Below are 27,340 nucleotides of genomic sequence, written 5' to 3'. Positions count from 1 at the left end.
CTGACGGCGACATCAAAGAATTTTGTGCATTGTTAAAAAAAAAAAGTCGATCTAATTTCTATTCCTAGGTTAACATCAAAGCTGAAAACATAAGGGCACGGCAGGGGATGGCTGGCGCGGGGTCCTAACTCCTACTACTAGATAGCTGATAGATATTTCCCTTCCTTTCCCACAACAGCGAAAAAAGGCCTCTTGGAAAAATTGCCATACTGTCATGTCATACATTACGACATACAATATGTTTTTTTGCAAAAATTAAAAAAGATTCCAAACTGCTTAACAGATTTAATTCAAATTAAAAATCATATGGTTGAGCACTAGTTACGTTATCATTTAATGTGATTACATATGAAACATATTGAGTAGATATTAACATAATTTAATTGAATGTTAAAAAAAACACATCGAAGTAAATGGACATTTTATTTTGCAACTTAAAACAAATTATAACGGACGGAGACTGTATAATTATTACCTAAAAAGGTACACATAAAATATTTTAATACAAAAAATTCACAATTAATGAAAAATGGCTGTAATACAATCTTAAAAATGTAACAAGCTATGAACAAAAGTAAACGTAAAAAGTATTTCAATTGATAAATTAAAATAAGTAGTATTTCTGAAAATTTACCCATACTGCCATATAGTGGCAAAATACCTATTTCGATCTAAATTTTTGACGCAAGGCGTACTTTTGCTATGCAATTACAGAAAAAATAACGTTCATATAAATTCTGATTACACTTAACATAAGACTTAACTAAGACCAGAAAGTGGACGGATAAAACTATAAACTTAAGTAAGCAAGAGCACTTGCAGTGAAAAGGCACAATTTAGATAATGAAGTTCATCAAATAATATGAGGCTAAACAAAAGACCACTCATAATGGCTGAAAGATGTTTTTAACAATAATTATGACTGATATTCTGCTCACCAAAGAGGTAATTGGTTACACAGTATTATCAAAAGAATGTATATAAGGCTGTACCTATATCAAGAACAATAAAATCTGATATTTGAATTAATACAATGTAAATTAATAATTTGCCATATGTTTGGAAAATGTATCGGACCAACACCATTGTGTTAAAGGTACAAATAATACTATTGATAGGGGGTTTCCAAAGAACGAGTAAATATTGTTTATATATAAATATCTACTGTATCTTACATAAAGAAACAAGGCAAAAGTGGTGAAATTAGACATCAACGGTAATTTGTTTATCAAAAACATTGGATTTAATTCACATACCCTTAGTCTAAGAAATCCTCACCAAAATGAGATGCCAATGGTCTCATTTTGGGGGTTTTGAAATAATATCCTTAAGGTACTACGAAATGGTTTATCTGATTGAGACCAATACTAATCTAATTCCCTAAAACCTGGTGGGTTAATTTTTTAAATATCTACATTTATAATCAAGACAAAGGACATATATTGCCAACATATTATTTTGCTATGTTTATCTTAAAAACAACTTATTTAGTATTAGTAATCTGATTTGAATCAGCCAAAATCTGTATACATTAAAATTTCAACCAACATTAGTTTTGAATGTATTGGTTTTCACTCCATCTGTATTACATGTAACATCAAAAACACTAAAAATATTGCAATAAAATATTAAATTCAGTATATAAAATTCTTATCATCCTAACACTATGTGCCACAATATGTACAAAACAGAACTTTGTTCAAGCAAATATACAAAAATGTATGAAAATTTAAATATCAAAATGTTCAGTAGTATGATAAATTTTAATAACAAAAAAAAATTAAAAAATTTCTTAGAGCTTAAGTCTGTAAAAATATAAATTTAAAACTTCATTGTTTATATGAAAAATAATCGTTTTAATAATATTGCATGACAAAAAATATACATATAATTTGAAACTAATAGTATCATGACATTTAAAAATAAAACATTTCCGGCCTGCCTTTGTATATATTCATTGAGGACAAATGTATGCTCTCCGAAAGGAAATGTCTTACTTAATATACTAATCTCAAGACTAGATTAAAACTTGAGAATCCTTTATATGAAAAACATCAACCAATTTATAATTTTAAATAAATTTAGAAACTGAATTAGGCTTACATATTTGTCAAAGTCCTTAGTGCGTTATATTTGCAACTAATATTACTTGTGCAATATCATTTGTGATGGTGTTATAAATACATCTTAAATAATTTTATAAAACCGTTAACCTGATTATATCCATAATAAAACTCAGATCAATTCCACAATTATACCTAGTACTCATTTATCTCTCTTCATCACAGTGTAAACACAAATTGAAAGATAGAGACAAAAGAATGCACTTAGATTTGTTTTTATGAGTATGGAATATATATTGTGTCCACTTTATAGTTTGTTCATACAGAAAATCATAATCAAACTTCTATATTATACTGACTATAAAATATCAAAAGTTATAAAGATTTCTAAGAGATTCATGGTTTATAAAAAAAATAGTTAAAGTTTGTATAGACATCAAATAAAATGTTTATTTTAGACAGACATACTCAGAGTTGCCATTAATTAAATTTAAAGTTAGAGGTTTAGATACAGAAACTGTATTTATCTATATTTATAGATAACTCAATTTCTCTTACACATAAAAATTATTCTAGATTGCTTCATATATGGCTACACCATATAAAAATCAAAATCTTAACACTGTTATAGAGTCAATTCAAACTTTTCAGGTGGAAATAAAGAATAAACAATTAATATTTCCTAACAACTTTTTCCACTTGGAATCAAACTTGCCACTTACACCTCAGTACTGTGCGTCTGTATTCTGACCTTCTTCTGGCTGCCATTACGGTTGAGAGGTGGGGAATTCCCCGAATACCCTGGATTTTGGATACCCATCCCGCCCGGTTCGCCTTCCCTGGGTCGGGGTTTCTTCAAAGAGGACCTCAGAGGTGACCTAGTAATTGTGCTGGCGTCTGAGAGGCCAGTTAAGGTGGTAGCCGTGGTATTCATGGAGGCCACGCTACCGTGACCATTCGTAGTGTACGGTTTGCCTGACGCGTCTGTCATTGATATGCCTGGAAATAAATTGTCTATGAACATACTGTGCTAAGACCTAAGAAGAAAAAGAAGAAAAAGACCAGTGGGTATTTGGAATTGGAAAAAGATTGGTTTACAAGCTGTACATGTATACTAATATTATAAAGATGATTTGTATGTTTGTTTGTTACGTAAATAATTGGCTCATAAAGACCGATTAGTAAAATTCTTTCAGCATTTGAATGCCACATTATCACTGATGCAAGAAAAAAATAAGGTACCCTAAAAAAACTACAATAATGTTACCTAAAGTGTAAAAAAAGCATATTAAATATCTTTCATCGCATGCGCTGCGAATCAAGGAAAAAAATGTTCCGCAATATTAAAGAACATATCAATATTTACAAAAATAAAAAATCTACCCGTGCGAAGCCGGGACGGGCGGCTAGTATATAATATTGAAAAAAAAACAGCTAAGACTACTTTTTTTGTACTAAATTAAAATATATGAAGTTGGGACTATTCTTATGGGTCTTAATAAAACTTAATCAAGCCTTATGAAAATAAATCTGTAATTATATCAGGTATACCTATAACTTAAATTGGTTCTAAAAACATTTTGATAAAGAAGATAACGTAATAAATTATTCCAAGAATCTCACCTCTTCCTTCCTTAAACCCTGGATTATTAATGGTAGTGGCATTAGCTTCACCAAGTGGGTTTGTAGGATCGCCACCGTCTCTCCGCGAAAATAACGTGTCATATACCGACATTATAAACAGTATCGAATTTATAACGATGCATACTATCTGCAATTTGAAGATCCCAAATTAATTAATCGCAGTAAAGTCTTAATACAAATTGAATTTCCACTTATTTATAAAACTAAAAACTTATTTAAAAAAACGAACAACTTTGAGCTATGTACAGATACCGGCAAACTTCTTGAGCATCAACCATTAAACGTCAACTGTCAACCAATCACGCGATCGACACGTCACCATTCCCCCCCACCCCCGTGATACCTAAAACCTTCTGCGCAGGCAAGGACATTTATTCAAGATGTTTGCCGGTATCTGTTAGATACAAACAAACAAAAGAGCAATCTAGCAATTGATTTTTAAAAGCATACACCTTTCTCTAGTACTTGATGGGAAACGTGACATTAAATCGAAACCAAAACTGGGTAAAAAGGACGCACCTGTACATAGAAAGCTTCTCCTCTATAGATGTAGAAACCTCTGTCATCGCCTTGGACTGCAAATAAACCGGCAGCTGCTATTGACAATAACGCTGAAAAATATGACTTTTTAATAACACCGTAACTGAGTACCTGAAAGAAAGACCTCGGAACTAATGGAACAAAGCAATGGGTCAAATTTTTTTCAAATTATTTATAATTATTACACAGTAATTGTTTTTGATATAATTTATTGCACTTTATAAGTTGTTATAAGTATATGAGTTCTTTAGTACGTCAAACAAAAAATTTTGCCCTCAAAAGAAAATGTATGACGAAGAAATCATAGGAAAAATACTATATAATATTCACCTAAACTTAACTTGAACACACACTTGTCTGTATCACTTTAATTTTCATATAAGTACTTATTAAGAGCACACACTAGTAGCTTACATATTATAGTTATCTACTTTTACTTGTCTCACAGACCACGTTTGGAAACTATATAAGTATATTATATAATTCAAACTCGAACTCAAAATAACTTTATTCATATAGGTAAACTAGTACACATACCAACGTCAGAAACGAAGTTCAATTAATAGTAAATTTACATTTACTATCAGTTCGCTAGTCAAAAGCGTAGAGCGTCCAAGAAGATTTGTAACCACTCACTCACAACTAAGTATCATTTATAAGTAAAGAAAATTAACGACTAATATACTCACTCGCTAATAACGCAAGCGCCAGTTTGGTCATAACAAGGTGCGTGTACTTGAAGGCGACCTTCTCCTTGGATGAGATCATGGCGAGCTGGAGTACCGACAGCACACAGAACACACCCAACACTGTCACACCTATCGCGCCCACCACACCCGCTAGGTACACGGCCGCTGGAATGAGTACAATTACAATTTAAAACATTTTGAGTGATTAAAAATATTAAACTGTGAGGCCTTTAGAATGCATATTTCTATTTATACAGCTAAATAATACGGCTGCTCATAATTTAGTAAAGAAAATATTCACAAAAGTCACTTCACTCTATCATAAAAACAAAAAATTACGAAGTGAAAACTTCATCCCTACTAAGATTTCTTGGCAACCTAAAAATAGCGGAAAAATGTTCTTGAAATTGATTTAGATTTAAGGGCCTTTATAAAACTTGGACTAAAATAAATACATCATTTGTTACCATGGTTACAATTCTAACATAATATTGTCAGTCTAAAAAAAAAAAAAAAAAATACGTTTATTTTGGAACATAAGATCTTCTAGGTATCACTTATTCCACGTCAATCAATTCCTTGTAGGCATCCCTACTCATCGGCAAAGACAGAGGGTGTAGGCCGAGAGAAAAAGCCGGCGTAAAAAACTCTCGGTCTACTTGTATTGTAAGTGAGTGACACTTTAATAGTTAAAATAATTAAGTAATCGCTTAACCATTAGTCATATGTCCACGTCTGATTTCTGTAAACCAATATAATAATAGCGTACTTGAAATGATTTCCAAATGAACATTTTTGTATTTTAAATAATAAAAATATTTTTATCTAGAACCCATAATGAGATTAGCAAACTGGCTACTGTAAATTATGATTTTTCCAGTTTGCTTAGCGTTATTCGAAGTGATATTAATTTCATACGTTTTGGTAAAACATTTATAAACCTAATATATGGCAAAAAAATATTTTACAAAAAAAAACACTACGCCACTAACAATAGAAAAAAAAAATGTTTTTCCCTAACAAGCCAAAAGTACTACCAAAAAATAAAAATGTTAAACATAATATAGAACTTAAGGGTGTCTGTCGATATTTTCTAACGGTGTCCAAGCGCATCGTAAAAATTTACTCTTATATTATTCCCTAACACGCTATGAGAAGTATACCATCAAAAATATTTTTTAAACAAATATAACCCTTAGTAAATAGTTTTAAAAAGAACAATTTTTTTGAGTTCATTATATGCAAAATACACATATTTCTTCTTAAAAATATACTAAATATTAATCCAATTAACTCCTAATTAAAACGCAATTCACACATTTAGGTTGCAAACTGTACTTCAAGGTGTTTTCATGGAAAATTAATGAATCAAACATTCTAGTTCTACTTAACGTTCACAATTTCCGATAAGAACTTAGAACTTTTAAATTGAAAACAGCAATTTCTTTAAATAGAAAAGGGATAAGAAACGATTAGATAAGGATAAGTCTTTGTGTCTAGACTTGGAAGCCATCTTTAATTAAATAACATGATGAATTGAATAACATGATTGATAAAACGATAAAGACAACATGAACAAAACTAGGATATTTATTTATTTATTTATAAGTAATCTAACAGCTTATACTTATACATATTATAAGACAATACAGAAAGCCAAAACCGATTACATACATAAACAATATATGCATATAAAACAGAAAACTAGCAAGTGCATTAATAGACAAAGATGAATTTAAAAAAAATATCTAAAGTAAACTGATTTTTTACATTTAAACAACAAATAATACTTAGAATTAAAAACTACTACTAAAACAAAATCAAAGTCTTCCCGCTCTGCAAGTACTTTTTGACATCTTTCTTTTTGAGGTGGAAAAGATCAATATCCTGATAATGGATGTCATAGTTCGATAAAACCCGAAATTAAAAGTTATATATATATATATCAAGTACTTTAGTATATAACTACTACGGAAAATTTAGGTGAAATAAGAAGAAGTCAATTAAAAAATGCACTTATTAAAGTTATTTATTTAGAAAAAGTTAGGTTGCTTAAAAGTTACGAATCACATAATATATAACATTCTTATTTATAAGAAGAACATATTTGTTTTAATATATTGGTGACGATTTCAAATATGAATGATGATGCCTTTTTAAATCAAAAAACCTGGTGATTAAAAATAATGGTATGTTTAATGAATTTAAATTTCTTTTACTGAAGAAATAAACTATATTTTTTGCCTACAAATAATTACGAAATAGAAGACTTCTTCCGAAGAAAATACATTCCATTTTTAAATCACAGCCATTTAACACGACAAGGTCACCGATGACTCAGATTAAGATATTAAATTATGCGTGATGGCTGTTTACAATTGCAAGAAAAACATAAAAAAAAAAACCCTGAACACGAGACAATGGCGTGACATTGCATTGCATTGCAAACAATTGTGCTAAATAGGTGCAATTTCGTTTGTTATCTTCTCTGTATATATTATCCGATTTCAAATCATTATCTGTGCTGTCTGAACTTTTCTTTATGAAGTTTGACAATTTTGACAGTACTTTAAGGAGAAGATCGTGACTTATACAAATAGGTTTTGAGAAATAAAACACTGTTTCTTGTCAGTTCGTGACTAACGCGAATCTTTGTTATTTTAATCACCATAGAATGTATTGTTTGAAAACGAATCCTTCAATGTGAAATCCCTCAAATCAACATTTATATGTTATCAATCGGTACATACACAGTAATGGTACTTAATCATATATACTAATGTATAATTAATGAAAGAACGGTGCAAGTCAACTACAAATTTCCCTATTAGCTCGTTGACTTTAAGAAAAATATGGGCTGATATAACCCATTAATTAATAGTTGAAGTAACCGTAACCCCGTGTTAATATTGTTTTTTATACGTCGAAATATTAGTCCAGTCGATGTCGTTAAAATGTTGACTATGTATGACGATGACATTAGACATATTTCTAGATATACTGACTTCCTCAGAATCCTTCACGGTGCCTGGACCTTACATCAACTTTTTGCTAATATACTTAGACGACCTAGGGGCCGTTTAAGAGATTACAAAAGCAGATCTACTGCAAATTATCCCCCATTTTCTTCTTGTCAGTAAAAGTAAGTTAAGCTCTCAAAAATAGTACATTAACCTCTTCGGAAACATTAAAAAAAAGTAATAAATTACTAGTGACGTAATCACTAAATAAGAAAATTAAACCATCCCTTTCCCCTATAGGGGCATAATACTTGAACGGCACCCTATATTAATAAATAAATTTGAATTATTTCAATATTTATATTAACACATAGAATATTAATTTACATTAATAATATCTTAATATATATAAATCTCCTATCAGGATGTTTGTCCGCGATGGACTCCTAAACTACTTAACCGATTTAAAATTAAATTGGCACACCCGTGAGCAGTCTGGTCCAAGTTAAGAGATAGGATAGTTTAGATCTATAATTTTAGTCGCAATTTTATTTTATTGCAAATTATTTGTTTGTTATTTCATACAATACTAACAGGTGGCGCTGTGTTAAAAATAGCAATGTACATTATCTACCTGTCACATAAGTTCTCCTACCGTTTCCCTTGAATAGTTTACTACTATGTAATATAACAAAAATCTGAACCACAGCAATGCTTGGCAGAGTCTGCTAGTATTTTATATAATTCCTCGTTGTAATAAATATACTTTGAACGATAATTAGGTGTGTTTATAATGTGTCTATACTCTATACAAGTCTATACCTATTATAAGCGACATTTCTGCACGTTTCATAACGTGACTCAGAGTCAATCATCGTGCATTGTTTTCGCCCACCATTTTCCTCGAGAAAATTCTGTTTAAATTGGATTTTATGAACTATCTTATTTGATTAGGATGTTTTAAATCAAGGGTGGAATTTATATATCTATGTAACAAGATTATTGTATTTTTGTGTGTTGTTCCCACAAGAATATAAGTGCCTGCTCCTATTTCACCATGCCTCCATCTGATAGAGGACAAATCTTTGTTTTAAATTTTTTTATATTATAATTACTTAAGATGTCATGTGGACCATGGTGTAATGTTTGCAGCTTACAAACGTTGTGTAAAATAAAACAAACTTGGCGACTAAAAACAGTGGCGGAGAGTTTATTGCCAGTTCTCCTCCGTTCTACGCCCATGATTTAAGAACTGGCAGTAAATGTAAAGCTAGAAGCATTTCATATACATATTTGACGACCGTCCACGTGGACCTTTCCCCTCAGTTCTTCATTGACTCGGATCAATGAGTCTCTCAATGGAATTAATTATATGTGATATGTTCTACGCAGATTCGTACGTATAAAGAACGTGTCTCCTTGAAAAATTGGTCCGGTTTCCGAATACTGTCCTCAATAACAAACTCCTTTATAAAATTACTCCTTTTTAAGTCGGATAAAACAATGCAAACACCTGATTCAACGCTGTCCCATATACGGACGTAGAATCTAAACAAACATGCACCTGTTTTCAAACAATTCAATAGACATTTTGGACGTCTAAAGCAAGAATATTTAACTCTGTCTTATTAAAATTAAACAAATTATTATAAAACACTAATCTAGAACCGTAATCAAATTTGTATTTTCTGTATAAAACTAACCTATCTAACAAAAATTATATACAAAAACAAACATTCACAAAAGAAAAACACAATACAAAATATTGAAACATTTACTAATTAATTTGGATGTCTTGTGTGATGGTGTAAAAATGAGGGTTTGCGGAAAAAACAATACTTATTCTGTGTCAGCGCGGTAGGTTTTAAAACCAGCTGCTATAAGGTGCCTGCGATGTCCATACACACAAACAAATCATTTAATACAGACAAATATATCCTAAATAACTACATAACAATGCTTACGTCCCTTTAACTGAGAACTCAGCTATTGCTTATCATTATTAGCTTTGCTTTTTTTTCAACATAATTTAAATCAAATCATTTATTCCAATTAGACCACCTAAAATGCACTTTTGAATATTAAATAAAATAGATGATTCTAGTTGCCTCTTCGAAAAGGTAGTTGTGGAGAAGAATAGTAAAGAAACTCCACACATACTCTTTTAAAATAGCATTTACAATATTTGTAAACATTAGTTAAATAATTATATGTGAAGACAACGTACTCCCAGAATAAAATTACTATACAGGTCTATTATATTATATTGTTAGTATAGCTGTTCCTTACATATTTACAAATATCGAAACCGTAATTATGTATTTAAAGTGTAGTTTTCTGATAGATAATCGATTTGTATAATACAAACAGTCCCTTCGTGAGTCGTGTGCTGCGTTGAACAACTATATCCTTTCTATAATATATTTTCATAATTATCTGAGTAACCTCAATGTATTACATCAAATCAGCAAATGGCGATGATGAGCATCGGTTTAGTGAAGCCATAGCCACAGGTTATCTTCATTTTGGCCTCATTTGAATATCATAAAAGTTCTAAAAGACTCATTAAAGCGTGGGAACGAGACATATAATACTATAAATGGAGTGCAATTAGGTTCATCTTTAGACGAGTAAGCGACTTAAACTAGGTTCGCTACTTTCTAGTAAAAGTAAGCTTTCTCATTAACAGGAAAGAATGTTCCTAGGCGCCTGAGCTTTCTTCGTGACAAATTGGTTGTGTGACAATTCATATAAGTCTTCACACTAGGGAGTCACTGTGTTTTGGGTAACTATTAGCCACTGGTAAATGGTACATGTTTAAAACAGTTTTGAGCAAAAGTCTTGAAAAAGAAAATGTCTTATATGTCAAGTATGTGTGAATGTGTGTATGCACTGTATCTGTGTTAGATTTGGCACCTCGGTCAAACCATTCATTTTGCATAGTTTTATACAATACGATAGTGCAGTTTAGTAACCGCATTTAATCTTGAACAAATTGATTTCAATACGTGACTTTCCAATTTACACAGAAAAAGAAATATTACTAGACATTCCTAGACGAGTGAAAGTATGGAGGATCGATTTAGCATAATCGATAAACACTCGCCATTTTCAAAACTATACTTTTCCCTCCTTATAATATTCAGTCTAATTGCACCGTTAAAAAAACTCATCCGACTCTTTTTATCGCAGCGTAAACACAATTTGACAGAGAGAGACAAACGAGTACGCATTTTCACGCTTGCACCTGTGTCTATAAGACATTTCTGCCTCTATTTCAGTAATTATTTGTATTAGATTATTTGAAAAAAAAAAGGCTTTACTTACTAAAGTGGACTAATTAAAGTTTATTTACGTAACTCCTATGGAATAGATTCTAAACTGCTTCTAGAATAAGTTAAATGTAGCCTAGACTTTGAAGAATTCCTTTAAACAAGTCATATAAAAAATATTCATTAAGAAATATTGATAAATTGTGTTTAATACAACTGAGGACTAATAACGGGAAATTAAATATTATGTATTAAGGCGCACAAATATTTAATACATTTCCATCCAGTTGAAAAGAAATAAAATCTTTTTATTACAAATTTAAAAGTACATATAATTAACCACATATAAATCTATGTAAAAATCGTATTAGTTCAATATAAATTAGAGAACGAGTCTAAGAAATGATTACTATGATATTAAATAGTCACATAATGCATTTTGTAACACCGAAGAGACCTACCTGCACTTTTGTAAATAATATTGTACATATTGTAAGAAAGTAATATTTTTATTTTATATAGCTTATTTTCAAATTATTTCAAAACACATGTTCATAACTAACCTACTCTAAATTTTCACGATAAGTGAATGTAATTCGTTGAGAAATAAAGTATCTTTTGGCAGGACGATTCAGGCTCGATCGCCACTTGACAAACCACATTGTAAAATCAAGGTCAAGGATAAAATCCTATTGACTTTATAAAAGCAATAAAAGATTATCATTATTTTTTCTTTGCGAGAGTAGCCCGTGAGAAATGTCGTAATTGGTATGCCTCAGTACGAAATTCAGAACACACATTGTTTCATTATTCTAATTTGAATTTTCGGGTATTTCAATTGTTTCCTTATTTCTGAGTTGATTTAATTTACAAAGCACGAAAATTAAATGTTGTCCGCTTTTAGAGTGATTTGTTTTACTTAAAACGATATTTATTGAGCTGTGTTAGCCTAGTAGTTCGATTTGAGTATTGAGCCATCTTCTAAGAGATAATAAATAATTCCCAGTCGTACACCAACCAAATAACACTTACTCGCACGAGGTAGATTCTAAATTCAAAATTTAAAATCAATCATTCATTCATATAGGTATTACAATGTATGTTATTGCTTGCTTGATATCTTGTAAGACATTTTCATTTTTCAAAACTAATTGTTACATACAAGCCACAACACATGAACTCTCTAGTGTGGGGACTAGCGATATATGAATTGTGTCACAACCAATTTATCATGAAGAAGATTTTATGAACGTCAAAAAATAAATATATATGAAATACTTCAAATTTTACATTTAATTCCTTTCTGAGGAAGCCGGTATATCTAGGAATACATAAGGAATATATAAGGCTGATCGCCCATATGTCTAGAAGTATATTATGTTGATATTATTTCTCTTAATAATATTATTCAATGTGTTCCTCGCTTTAAAACTTATGGGTCACTGGGAGTGGCCAATCCAAACACGCAAGGAGTCCAAAATTAGAAACATAAATGTCTCATCTGAATAGAAAATAATCGATTTAATAGTATTTATATTATATTTGATGATTTAATAATATTTCTATCTTTAAGTTAGCTTCGTATCAGTTTTAGGGCCTGTTTCACAATGTATGGATAAAGTGCCAAATAGCTATGCAACACATAAATTATTCGAAAGATAAAAGTTCCAAATAAGTTACTTCGAATTTCATGACGTATAGCGCTATCTGACAGTCGTGAAACGCAAAAATACTATTTATCCTATCAATAAGTAATAAATAGCTTATTTGGAACTTATCCGGACATTGTGAAACAGGCCCTTAAAATATCAATAAATGTGTCTATGTCTAAACCATTACAGGAATAATGGCTGAGAAATAGTGAGCAATAGACACCGTTCTAGGTTTAAGATATTAAATAAAATAATCACGATTCTCGCTGGTCGTGACTTATAGCACATCTTCAAAAAGGATAAGTATTTACTCTAATAAATCACGAAACTTTACGCTTAGAGAGCGTAAATGTCAGATAAAGTTATGAATTAACGGTTTTATGAAATTTATTGCTACTTTGATGTTTCATTATAAAACTGTATATTCCATAACTCAAATAGCTATTCTTAATCATAAATCTTTTGTCTTCATCGGTATACTATTTACAATATTATGTAAAAATAATATGATAAAAAATTGTAATTAATAGAATAATCTTACAAATACGCCGACGAATAATTTTGTAAAACACCCAAAAATGTTAATTTTTCATTTCTTCAAGAGAAATTGCTTTAGCGTTAAAAATAAGTTTTACTTCAAAGTTCAAAATAAATAATAAAATAAAAATTCAGTGGCGCTACAACTTCTTTAGGTCTTGGCCTCAGATTTCTGAATCTGTTTCATGATCATTTTTAAATCTAATAGGCAAGTAGGTGATCAGCCTCCAGTGCCTGACACACGTCGTTGACTTTTTGGGTCTAAGACAATATGTCGGTTTCCTCACGATGTTTTCCTTCATAGAAAGAAAGTGCATCCACCTCAAGTATGAGAGTCGCACGTTGAAGCCACTAGGCCAACACTGCTCTTAAACAGTTAAAGTTCAAAATAAACTTAACTAATACATATCTATGTACTCAAACGTAATTTTTTTTAAAACAATAAAAAATAAACCATAGATTAAGAATTAAAAAAAATATACTTATAAAACTCACAAACGGATTACTTAATTAAAACAATTTCTTTTTATTAAATCACCGACCTTTCAGTAACACTAGAAACACACCGACACTAAAATATTACCGTTTAGGAAATAAAAATTATTACCGTGGTGAAATGTGACCACTCGTATCATTGACATAACAAAGGAGTTTAAAAATCAATTACGTAATAACACTCGGCTCGTTAGACCATCGACAAGGTGGCGAAAATACTAACGTGCGAACCTATCCCTAATGTGTGTTAACGACAAATTAATGCGATGAGGTAATACAATTGTTCTAATCAAGAAATATTTCGATTATTTAAAACACTTTAACACATAGACCTATAATTTGGTGCTGTCTTGTGCTATTTTATAAAAATTTTTACACACGTGAAGTGTATAAAGTATATTTAAATTTCTATATACCATAAGCGTTCAACGTCCAATTGTTTTACGTTCAGATTGATTTACGAATAAAAAAACGATTTATTTCCAAATCTCTCTAGTATTTTTAGTGAATTTTCTAATAAGTTTATATTCTTTAAGGGCATGGTCACAATATGTAGCTGGAACATATATATACATATATCCATTTTATTATAAAAAATGCTCTGTAAATACAAATTACATAATTCCCTTGCTAACAACTAAAATAGCTAAATGAAACACAAATGTAGGGTGTGTGAAATGTTACAGCACGCAACTGTCGTCTGTAATCAAGGTGCTAATTAACATTGTATTCTGTCATGTTTCTAGAGTTTTCTATAAACATTACATAACAAAAATCACCATTCAAGGGCCACAAAAACCTTGCGTAGGCGAAGATTTACACATATCAAACATGGTCTTAACATCTTAATACAAAAATACCTTGAGAACGGCTTGACGGATTGTCATGTTTTTTGTTGTGTCTCCGTAGGTATAGTAAAGAATCATAACTATTGGATAGTTGACCAAAATTTTTTTTTTAAATGTTCAATACAAAATGTTCCCGAGTTTTATAACTGTCAAACATTTAATGTTCATCTCGTCGATAGGTACGCTAAACACTCCTCCAATTAAATACGTATTAAAAAATATGGCATTAAATCGACAAGATATATCTACAATATTTGGATCATATTATATTTTTGATTTTTAAAATATAGAATTATGTCAGACATATATAAATTGACTGTCAAATATTTATACATGTATTGTATAACGAAAGGAAAAAATGCCACCCGCCCGGGTCACGCCAATTCATAATAGATAAATATTGATTATTGTCATCGTATCAATTAGTAGGTATTAAAAATTCAACAAGTGAACTAAATCGAACTTGCTTAGACAAACGCGTAAGACACTGTAGAATTACAAATTTGAAAATCAATAAAGAACAAAGGAATTGGCACCGATAGTCGCCTTTATAGCTTCTTCCTGTGGGAAGGCGTATGCTTCCGTGATAATACAACATTTAGCCTTCAACAACGAAGTTCAGTTCAGGAATAAGCAATAAAGCGAAACTAGGTTAAATGACTTTGTATTGGGTTACGTACACATCCATTCGTCGTGGTTAAAGTTTTTTATTGGCATAGATACTGTAATTTTTTTAAGTTTTTAAAATTCAAATACAGAGCACAGCTGGTTTCAGAGCGTTTTATTGTTTTAAATTATAAAGCGCAACTTAGATTTATAAAATTAGCGTTTAATAAATAAAATTCACACTTTGATGTACATTTTTTTTTGACAACAGGAAGGGGCGAGGGGGGGGGATAATTTGCAGTAAATTTACGACTTACTTGAACGGGCCCTTGCTCAATTTTGCTATTTTCTTACGGGTCCTATTTGTGTCAACAATATCTTATAATCCTAAATTCGAAAGTTTAACTATACAATATACATGCAATAAAATCATAGTTAAACATATTAATTAAAAACTTTAATCCAAGGGAGTGTTCATGTATTAAGAAACGCAATTTAGGGGGGTTCTTGCAAAACGTTACAGGACGGGATTAAAACAACGCGTTACGTAACTTTTCTGATTTTTGCAAAATAAGAGCCCTCATTTAATACATATGGAATATAGAGTTACCTGACCATGGCAGAGCGGCACAAACTAATTCTGTCTGTATATCTGTGCCTTATATAGAGGGGAGGAAGGTTCTAAAATCTTCAAAAATTGCGTTTCGTTAATACTTGAACGCTCCCCAATCGAAACTAGCAATCGAAGCTAATGACAAAATAAAAGAGATTTATTATAATCAGTCGGCTCGCTTTATTTTCGGCTTCATAAATTTGTCTGTCTTATAGGTCAACGTAAGTAACGTAACGTAACGTGCGTCGATTGTGATAACTTAAATAAAATGGAAATAATATAAAAATCTTCTTACTTAAATGTATTAAAAAATAAAAGTAAAAAACTAAATCTGGAAGTGTATTTTTTTTTTTATAAATTTTTTTTTATTTAGATTGTAACATATTTTAGAAAATACATTATAAATGTGATATATTTAAGCAGGTACGAATCATCTAATATTTATTGTAATACATTCATATACCTAATAGTATATAAAGCACGAGGTAAATCTGTCAAGAGAGATTTATACAAGGTGACGATGACGATGTTATGTGTTTACATTTATTGAGAAAAAATTCTGGTCCCAAGCTTCTCGACAAAAATATTTTTTAAAATCAAATTACATCATAGATGAAGTCGTATTCAAAGCTTTCAAGAAAATCATTTCAGTCTCGCCACACAATTTCAGCCAGTATCCGTGCATTGAACATTTTAATTCGTTTCAAGGGCGTTCTCAATCGGTCGTAAATACAGAATCGTCGATTAGGCTCACAGATGCTTTTATCTGACAGTTAGTTTATTTAGATAGAAAATATTTTGTATACAGCCACGAAATTACGATCCTATTAAACGAGAAAAATATGTTTTTAAAGAGTATAAAATCTCGGTTTGTTTTTGTTAGCTGAAGCTATATTTTCATTTGACTATAATTTTAGATATTTTTTTAAAAACATATTTTCATAGCAGTGTTTTCCTCGTGGCTTGAGCATGCGACTCTCCTCCCAGTTGTAGCTTCAATCCCCGTCTGCGCATCAAATAGACTCTCTATTTACGCATTTAACATTAGCTCGAACGGTGAAGGAAAACATCGTAAGGAAACCGGCATGCCTTAGACCCAAAAACTCTACAGCATGTGTCAGGCACAGGAGGCTGATGATCTACTTGCTATCCTATTACATTGATAAATTATCTTGAAACAGATATAGAAATCTAAACCCCAGACCTAGAAAAGGTTATTTTTATTTCTAAAAGACTCACTTGTCGGCCGGAACTTTGATACGTCGGTGCCACATTTCTCCCTGTTGTAGAGCAGCTTCTTGCAGACACGCCATGGTCCGAAGTAACCGTTGTCAAAGTTTGGATTCTCCACTGCAAAGAAAAGAAAACGAAATTGTAACATACATCAATGCGTGTTTAATAAAATAATTCGGTTAAGTTTTTCCCTTACTAGGTAAGACCGCCCGTTACAGCCATTATAATTTTTATGTATTGGGTTATTTGTGTTTTTTTTAATGCAACGAAGTGTGAATAAATTAATAAAATAAGAAATCGGTTTTTATCACGATTCTCTCAGTGCCAATGTAAGTGACTAAGCTCTTCTTAATGAGAATACTTTGCCTACCTCATTTTAATCATATATTTAAGTTATTATGTTATATTTGTAATGTTATTAAGTATGTATTACTTTTATTTTCTTTAATTTAGTTGTTGTAAATTACAAATTGAATAGTTTTATAATAACATATTAAAACCTGTACTTTTCCAGAATAAGCTAAGTACATCAAATCCATAGTCATAGTACTGCTTTCCGAATCTCAACTTTTAATAAATTGGCAATAGTTTCCGATATGGAAACTGCATCACTCTAATTTACACACATGGTGTATGTCTTTTGTTATCTCACAAAAAATAGGATGTTGATTAGACCACCTGTCATATCATAAAAAAATGATAACGGATACACTTGAACCCATATAACTGTAGCAGCAGGTTCTTATGTTTAAGATGGCAATGTTACAGAAACAAATGTCTATCAAACGTTGCATTAATAAAACATTGAAATTATTTATTTCGCAATCGTTTCCCAATACTAAATATAGCTAGTAACGTCTGTCTAATTGTATTGAACAAAAAATTATATATAATGACGTCTCCACGCACGAAGGTTGCGAAAAAAATTCATCAAATATTCAAATACGGAAATTTCAGTTTTTGACAGTGACATGTGACGTTCCGTACTATTTGTATATTTAACTTTTACTATTCAAATGACGCATGCTTCTGTATACGTCCAAATACTCTACAAAAGTCAAATCAATTATATTAGTTGGTAGTAGGGCGTCAGAAATTTGATACCCAAATGATTGACTAGACAGATGACTAAGAAAATGATGTGTCCACTCCATTGCTTGACATAATTACAATACAATAATTACTGAAAAATTATTGCATGCCACAAATGACTCAGCTATGCTAATAAGTAGAAATGATTATTGAGGATAATTGGTTTATTATCACGAATGTCTATTATCTATCTAAATTACTTATTTCACTGACGCAATTTGAAAAATTATAATTAAGTTAATATTTTTATATATAAGTTTCTTCACCGGATATAGAGGTAGAAAAACGAAATTCCATGCCATGCGACCACCATGTGGAACCAGCTGAAGACTGAAGTATATCGAACCAATTTGACTTAGGGTCCGCCGCGAAAAGAGGGTACCAATTCCTAAAAAGGCCGGCAACGAACTGGTATAAAATATTCCGCCTAAGACCAACATACAATAACCCTACATATTGACAGATATTTTCTATTGTTCACTCGATTTGAAAGGTAATTTCAAGTATTAATTAAAAATACATTCATTTAAAATAAATATTGGAGTTAAGGTGCATTTTTGACCCAATAATATGTATTAATGATTTAACAAAACTTGAATGGTAGAATATTATAATTAATCAATTCTCATAGAAAAAAATTGTTACATTCATATACGGAAAATAATTTATGAAATAAGCTAAGTTTTTATTTCTATTCGTTGGGAATAAGCTAAAATATTAAAAACGTTTAAAATTTCCTTTGTTTATGTAAATTGTTAAATTAGTACTTAATTATATTTTAAATCGACCTCCTCAATACTCCCTCGACATCTTCATAAAAGTGTCCCCCTAAATGTGGGGGGGGGGGGGGCAAACCCTGTAGAAGGCATCACTGGCCTTAGTGGTGCTATCAAAATGACCGAGGAACTAACTACTTACAACACATGCACTGCTAATTACCACCGGCACGTAAAGGGACCACATTTGCACCTAATTAACTCCTGAGTCACGTGTCAATTGTCCGACCTTGTGCACTTCACTTCACTTCACTTCAGCTTTCTTACTCATATCGTTTTTAATTGCCTATTGTCTGTGATATCTATTCAGGGCTTTAATCTCGATAATGAAAAGATTGTTCGAGCAGAATAGGAATCTAGCCTATCAGTGTTTGTATTACTAGAAAGTTATACTCCGATGATTCAAGTTTTACTAAATGTGATAGGAGAATTTTAGAAGACAGGAGAATAGGTATAAATAAAAAATAGGTAATAAGAGAGTTATGAGACAGAATAATATGCGCTTTTATTGACCATTTTTGGGGCCGCTTAACTATTGACCCCCCCACCTCCCCTCCGCTTGCCCCCTGTTACGCAAAGCTCTCAAAAAGGAAAATAGGTATATAAACGTATTAATTTTTTTTGTAGACCTCGAAAATGCATTTCGGTTTCAAACATAGCCAATCTATAGCGCTTACGACTTTCTAGCACCTTAATTTTTTCAAATTTTAAACTATTCCACCATCGATTTGTTCGCTACATATTCGTACATATACAAAATTATTCCTAAAACATACATAAGAATGGAAGATCGAGCGATCGCCGATGATGTATCAGTCATTAGTATTTAACTAGCAAACATATTAACATAGATGTATGTCAATAGAGTTGCAATGGACTATTCCGTAATGCCTCATAAAAATCCCAATCAATAATTGCATTCCGATCACGATAAACAACAATGGACTCAAGGTTAATTTCAGACAAACAAGACAATTTAATACTAGTGCAAATTGGTAAGAAAAACAAAAGAATAAAGATGTAATTTAAAACTACAGTACCTGGATGGCCGAGCTTTGCTCGTTATTTTTATTTTTTTATAAATTGTGTTTTTGGAAATTATATATAAGTACGAATTACATACTAATAAAATGATGAAATGATGCCAACTCCTACAGAATGTTCCCCTACCACCAACTTCAATTACCCCTAAATTCCCTGCGTTTGTTGTACACTCTATTTGAGGTGTAATCTCAAATATGAGATTATGTGAAACGTTGTTACTTTAACACAGCGCCATCTGCTAGAATTGTATCAAATAATAAACAAATATTTGCAATAAAATAATATTGCGGGTATAAATTGAGATGTAATCCTATTTTTTAAGTTAGATTAAAGCACACTGCAAATTTGATTGATATGGTTCGGTAGTTTACTAGTCCACAATTGTCAAACAACGTGACACTTAATTTATATATTTAAGACATATATATTATTTTATACATATAGGCTTAATACATATTAAAATACTTTTTTTAATTATTGCATAGATATACCTTCTTCTTCCAGGTAATCTTTCCTCTAAATTCAGAGGAAATCCCAAGTTGGCATCACTGAAATTACGTTCGTGACGCCGCAGACTTCCAACCGTTGGTTTATTACAGAACAATAACTCGTAAAGTGCAAGACGATAATTTTAACGATTCACAAAGCCCCCGTAAACCGATAGCCTACTTTTTAAAGAAATGGCATAATGCAACTAAACGTCAGAGAGTACAATTAATTTTCACCGAGCAATATAGCGGCAATAAAGTTTATTGATCCGCGCCCATAGTATATCAAAACGATATTTAAAATTGTGTACTAGAAACTTAATTTAATCTAGTTTTGTATACCTTCAACACGGTACACGGTATTAAAGAATTATACAATTAAAATTCAGAAGCTTTTTTCGATGTTAAAATGATATTTTCTAACACCGAACAAAATAATTAATCCACAATCTCAAACATTTTTCAATCAGACCGTGACAGTCGATCGATCTCCTATCTGCATTCCAATAACCAAACTCTACGAAGACAATCCATTTTTGGCAACGGATAGAATGCAATCTCTTCGCTCTTTATACTCTGTATTTGTTAGTCAATATAAACCAAATAAAGTATATAATACCGTACAAATAATCTTACAATATACATGTCTATGTTTAAATTTAGCTTTTTAATTATTTTAAAAACTGGTGTTAATATTTTAAGATAATATCTTAAGATAGGATATTGGCACAGTGAACTGTCATTTTGATACAAAGGTCTATCCACATACACCGACCACGCAATCACGGTAGATTGTATCGACAGATGACTCTTACAATCCGTCGGTTGGTAATTGGCACACTTTTACTATACTTGGATTAAATGTCTATCTCAGATAGTCATGGATTGAGATAGGTTATTGTGTTTGGGAGTAAAAGATTTAATTGGCCTATTGTTAGTGATATGGTTTATATTTATACTCAGCGCTTTATCTCGATTGTGAAAAGATTGTTCGAGCTGAATAGGAAATCTAGCCATCAGTGTTTCCTTTACTAGAATGCTACGATGATCTAACTTTTATTAACCTGTTATGAGATACAACCGTTAATAATAACGCAGTTTCAGAATATGATATGCAAAAAAATGCGCTTGAATTAGACATTTTGCAGCAACTTGAAGTTTTTGACAATTTAAAACTACTCTTCTCAGAACGCCGCCGAGCGCTGTAGACATTTTTATAGTGTTCATTCTATTTCTTAAAGTTAAATAAACGTGGTTTAAATTTATTGTTCGCTTCAAACACGTACAAATTACAATTATTTCTAAAATATACATACGAATAAAAGATCGAGCAATCATCGAGGTTCTAAAAGAATCAGTCATTAATATTTAACTAGCGAAGATATTAACATAAATATATGTCGATGGTAATTACTCTTAAACGGGTAGCAAATTTAAATTTAGATGCATTTTTTTCAAACGTTCAAATAATATTCTTCTTTTCTATTTACAGATAATGTGTGTATGTTTGAAATAAAAAAATAATAAATAAATAATTATGGGCCAAACGGTTTTTGAGGTACATACATTAGATTCAACAAAATATTTGCACACGAACGTGAAATATAGCGTTTGTGACATAATATGTATATTATATAAATATTTGGTGACTATTCATGTAACGTCACGATTCACGATCGCAAACAATAAATGAAATGACCCGGCGATTCATTTGACATTGATACGTACGTCTTTTTGTCACATGAATACTAAACTGGAATGAAAACTAAACAAAAGCTGACAAAAACAACTATCCTAAGACGTACGAGGTCAATGGCTGTCAGAGTAGCATCGTCATGCTGCGATACGCACCAAGGCAGAACCGCATTATGGGAATCTTAATATGTAATTAATTTTACATGCATTGAGTAATCATGGAAGCGATAACCGCAAACGGACTAATTTACTACTTAATTATATGTGTTCCAAATTTAAATTACATCAATCATCATCGAAGCTGGGGAGTAAGGGGAGAACGGAACTAACACCATGCCAACCAATTGTCACCCTCACCTTCACGCGCGACACTAAGTCTCTCTCTCTGGTGGTGCTCCCTTCAAGATAACGAACCAGGATCTAGGGACCAACCAGTGGCGGTTTGAACACACCTGATCCAGCTACAGATTAGTTTGTGATGAGCTGAGGTGTTTTTAGTGGGTAGTGTCTCGCTACCCCTCTGAATAGAGGGATTTGAGTGTAGACCCAGCCCCACAATCCCCGCGTCAAGCTCGATATTCTTGATGCGGGTCTGCATAAATGCATTTTCACCTCATTAAACAAAAAAAAAAAGCTACAGATTAGTTGTGGCTACAGCGACCTTGGAAGGATCCCTTAAATGTCTGAGACAGAAGGCAACGTGCAACTACTGCTCAATATATTTCCCTAGTAATCATGAAAAAGTCTAATAAAAGACGAGACAAGCTTCACGCGACTGACGGCCAACCTCCAGAAGAAGAAGATATTCACTCAAAGACGAAAAATCATCGACATTATCATATTAATAAGTTTTAACTTAACCAACTCTGTCTTAACCGCAAATGTACAGTACCAATACAACCGTTACACTATTGTTAAACATTATCAAACAAATCATAAACTTGTTGGACGGTTGTATTGAGAATCAAAACTTCCGTTATCAAGTTCAATATTCCTTTTTGTCAGCATGTTTTTGCTGCGATAAATATGATACACCTAAACAAAGACTTAAAATCTTTGAAACCTGTTGTAACCGTAGATATTTGTGCATTTTACCGGTTTTAAAGCCCGTGCTCTGTAACTCTCAATTCAACTTGATAATTGACAGAAATAAATAACAACCTTGGGTTTTAACAATACCTAATTGACAAAATGAGCAGTGATTACTGGCTTTAGGGTGCGACTCTCATCACTGCGGTCATAGTTTCGATCCCCGGCTGTGGACCAATGGACTTTCTACGTACATTCGCAGGAACGGTGATCAAAAACATCGCGAGGTAACCAGTTTGGCTTAGACCCAAAAAGTCAACGGCGTGTATCAGGCACAGGAATCTGATCACCTACTTGTATATAAAACTGACAAACATTCATTAAATAGAATCAGTCTGATGGCCAGACCCGAAAAGTTATAACGCCACAGATTTATTTATATTTAAATGACAAATGACAATATGGGGCGAGGACATGTGTTTTGATAGCTCATGATAATCACAGAGCAATCACCAGAAATTAATAAGTCTATGTCATAAAGCAACAGTATACATATATCGATATTTTGAAAATGTATTCCAGAATAGATAGAAACGTTTACAATAAAAATGCATTATATCAAACTCAAGATTGTTTTTTAATCTATTATACGTCATAACTCTATTTTTTATAAGGTTATAATACATTGAGCCAATTTTTAAATGATTGAGAGTTGAGGAGCAGTGACAGGTTTGGTCTACAATATGCGTTTAATACTTCATATTGAAAACAAAATTTTAACATCAATATTGTCATTGTTTGAATTGAATATCTCGGTTGCATACACGGAATTTCAGTACCATTCCAAGTATTGTTAGGCATATTTGACCTAAATTTGCGAAATTTCCTTGTATTGATACCTTGAACTTTCGATACACGGATTTGAGAAACGTGTAATTGGGATGACGTTTCTACTAACAATTTAATTAGATTTACAGAGACAACAGAAGGTCAAAGGTTAATCATAGACTAACTATAACATTCAAATAACTTCAACTATTTAAATAGACATAACTATAACATTAAAATAACTTCAACTATTTTGAATATAGATATTAACTTTTTCTTTTTTGTCGTATCGCTTTGACAAGTACCTTGATTCTGGTTTGTAGTTTATAGTTAGGTGATAAATCTTCGATTACGACATGAAAGCATAATCGATAGCGGTATTGGGTGATAGATAACTAGTAGTTGTAGAAAATACACATTAGCGCGTATTAGATCTCTCTTTGTTAGTAAAAGTTACTTTCCTTTAATCAATTTTTTATACTATAAACATTTCTTTATAAAGTTTTGAAATTAATTTATTAGGGATTTACTACATCATTATAATTTTAACTTGAGATTAAAAACTAGAATGATATTCATACTGCTTTAAACTGAACCTATCACATGAATTACAATATATCACCAAAGTTGAACGTACGGTATCTAAAAGCAACGCCATAAGCAACATGGTACATCAGTACAAGTTTTGTGACAAAGGTCCCGGGGTCAACGACCTGTTTGGCGGGCGGATCACATTTTAAAATGCACCATGGAACGTGGGCGTTTACGTTTAAAAATGCAAAAATATCACAAAGTACAAAAACATTTCGTGCTTCTCAAATTGAAAGACAATCTATACATCAAATTTTTTTGTATTATAAAAACATTCTTATTTCTGAGTAAGCGTAAAATATTACGTACTATATTATAAACCGTTAATATAAAAATATCGTTTAAAGCAAGAACCATTTAATTATAGCAATCGCGTCAATCTACTCAAGAAGGTTTAATATAAAAAAGCTATCAATTTCCCGTTAATCTCGAGATAGGGCTTTAGAAAGGTAAAAGTAAGACAATGTATAGAAGATTCTACCGTCCTACTTTGCTTAGGATTGTAACTTCCGTTGATAAATCCGGTTTTTTCTCGTGTTAAAAATAGATAATGTACGCGTTTAAATGTTTAACGGTCGCAGAGTTACGTTGATTTCTAGAATTTTGCATGCAATTTTACTACAGAGTTTTTGCACTATCAGATAATTTGCGTAAGACAAAAAAGAAGGCCATACTGGGTTGCCGTAAAAACTCCTACTAGTACATATAGGAAAATTACTATCATCCTATAGATTAAAAAAAAAGTAAATTATATTATTTAACCTCGCATTCAGCACCACTTTTAATAGGATAGAATTGAGATATAATTTCTTCATATCTAAATATAAAATAATAATAAAAGAGTTGTTGTAAATTGCATTATATTAGGTTTATAGCTAAAGCAATCTCTATTCCTTTATTTTGTATAAACAACCTGTGAAGATACAAGAAGCGATATGTTGAGAGAGTTATGACAGCATGCTGCAGTGTAACAAATAATTTTTGATTACTTTGATGATTAGAGCCAAAGATATTAACATTTATATGACTCTTAATCAAATATGTATTATGTGTAACCACCACACCCACACAAGCCCCCATATTATCAAGAATTAATTGTAGGAGACTATGTACAATGTAGAAAGAAATTACTTACAATAATAGGACTGCAGTGAGAGTGCTATGTCAGAATCATCTGAAAGAATTAGTCAAGCTTATGTTATAATGAAAAAGTCAAATGTTCATTAATTGTCAAGACAGTGAAGTACCTTTGATAATAAAGAGTATTTTAATAAGTTTAAAATAAGTCTTCATATGTTGTTGATGCTAAACTTGTGCTGTAGGAAGTGTTAGTAAATTTAAACTTAAAAATAATGTTTAAACCAAAAGTAGCTTAGCATTTCACAGCTAACACAATGATAAAATATAAAAAAAAAATATACTTACAGCTATAATAATAACCCCAAGTTGGTAGTCCAATGGCAACAGCGCCAACTACAAAGCACATAAACCCAAGTATGACAACAGCTAGGGAGTATAGCGTTTTTCCCCTGGCCATGACTGCATGTCTCAGCCAAACTCATAGAAACTTCTACAGGACATCAGGAACAGTACATGTCACTTAAGTTTTATTAATCTGCAAAATAAAGTGAAGAATTTTTAGCTTTACTATTAAACATCTCTTACATATTATTTCTTTTTTTTTCTTTTGTGATAAACATTAGTTAATCCCATTTTTTGTAATGTCTATTTAATTAAGTAAATATATTAAGACAAGTTTTTATAGAATTATCTAAATATTTATGGAAAAGGTATAGTACTGATATTTCAAATTAAGTAATTAAATGTTTACATCTGACATCTCAAACAGATATATATTTTCTTATAAGAATATTTAAGTTCTACTACAAATCTTACTTGAAGAATTACTGACTATGATATTTTGTATATGTAAATAATCATTCAAGCATGTATTTGACATCCAGTTACCAGTAAATTACAGTTACTTAAATGGTACTTTTACTCACATTTTTCGCATTCACTAAGAAATCACACGCTGTTCACTCAAGTATACGACATTGATATTTAAATTCAAAACGTATTATCACAATAATTTCAATAAAACATTCCACACGTTTTCACTTCACAGGTTACACTACACTACACACAGCGGGCATAACCCACTAGAATTACGCTAAATCAAACTACAATAAGCGTTTTTGAATGTATGCACATTTTAACAAACAAAAACGATCACCAAGAGACAAGACAAACTAATAAGTTCTGGTAAGAAAATTAAGGTTCTACTTTCAACACGACAAACAAACAGTTTTAACCGAATAAAAACTCCACGTGTTTTTATTTACATTTGTTAATTATTATAGAAAGTTATAACACTTTTCGTCAATAATAAGTATGAATTTTGTAACGAAGTGTACAGTTATCACGCGCAAGCAGCAAATTGAAATGAAAAACGAGAATTGAGAATCAAAATGATATTGACGTTAACACTTATTTTGTGACTTTTTTACTTTTAGCTTATCTGTGACTTGTAATATGTAGACTAAAAATTATTTCATTCTACGAGTGAAATTACGGTAGACAAAAAATTAAATTATTAACGATAGAGTGAATGTAGGTAATCTATACTCCGCATTGCGATCTAA

At 31.3% G+C, this 27,340-nt stretch overlaps 1 protein-coding gene across 2 annotated transcripts; it reads right to left on the bottom strand.

The window, feature by feature from the left end:
* Positions 1-429: 429 nt before the first annotated feature.
* Positions 430-27,147, bottom strand: LOC110997235. Of its 2 annotated transcripts, XM_022265295.2 has the most exons (8): positions 26,702-27,147; positions 26,121-26,310; positions 25,831-25,869; positions 17,159-17,269; positions 4,937-5,101; positions 4,227-4,318; positions 3,687-3,834; positions 430-3,062 (listed from the first exon to the last, which is right to left on the bottom strand). In XM_022265295.2, exons 2-8 carry the CDS (start codon positions 26,230-26,232, stop codon positions 2,782-2,784), a joined length of 948 nt encoding a protein of 315 aa, XP_022120987.1. In that variant the 5' UTR covers positions 26,233-26,310; positions 26,702-27,147; the 3' UTR covers positions 430-2,781. The 2 variants fall into 2 exon arrangements, with proteins under 2 accessions (XP_022120987.1, XP_022120997.1); XM_022265305.2 differs by lacking the exon at positions 25,831-25,869.
* Positions 27,148-27,340: the final 193 nt, after the last annotated feature.

Source organism: Pieris rapae, chromosome 6 (genome assembly GCF_905147795.1).
Source record: "Pieris rapae chromosome 6, ilPieRapa1.1, whole genome shotgun sequence".
Lineage (NCBI taxonomy): Eukaryota > Metazoa > Arthropoda > Insecta > Lepidoptera > Pieridae > Pieris > Pieris rapae.
This window is presented reverse-complemented; position numbering and strand designations above follow the sequence as displayed.

Excerpts from the sequence above, each read along its gene's own strand:
- LOC110997235 (XM_022265295.2), bottom strand. The coding sequence starts at position 26,232 with ATGGCCAGGGGAAAAACGCTATACTCCCTAGCTGTTGTCATACTTGGG. Across the intron at positions 25,870-26,120 it reads TTGGGGTTATTATTATAGCT|ATGATTCTGACATAGCACTC; the intron begins GTAAGTATATTT and ends TAATTCTTTCAG. Across the intron at positions 5,102-17,158 it reads ATCAAAGTTCCGGCCGACAA|CGGCCGTGTACCTAGCGGGT; the intron begins GTGAGTCTTTTA and ends TACTCATTCCAG.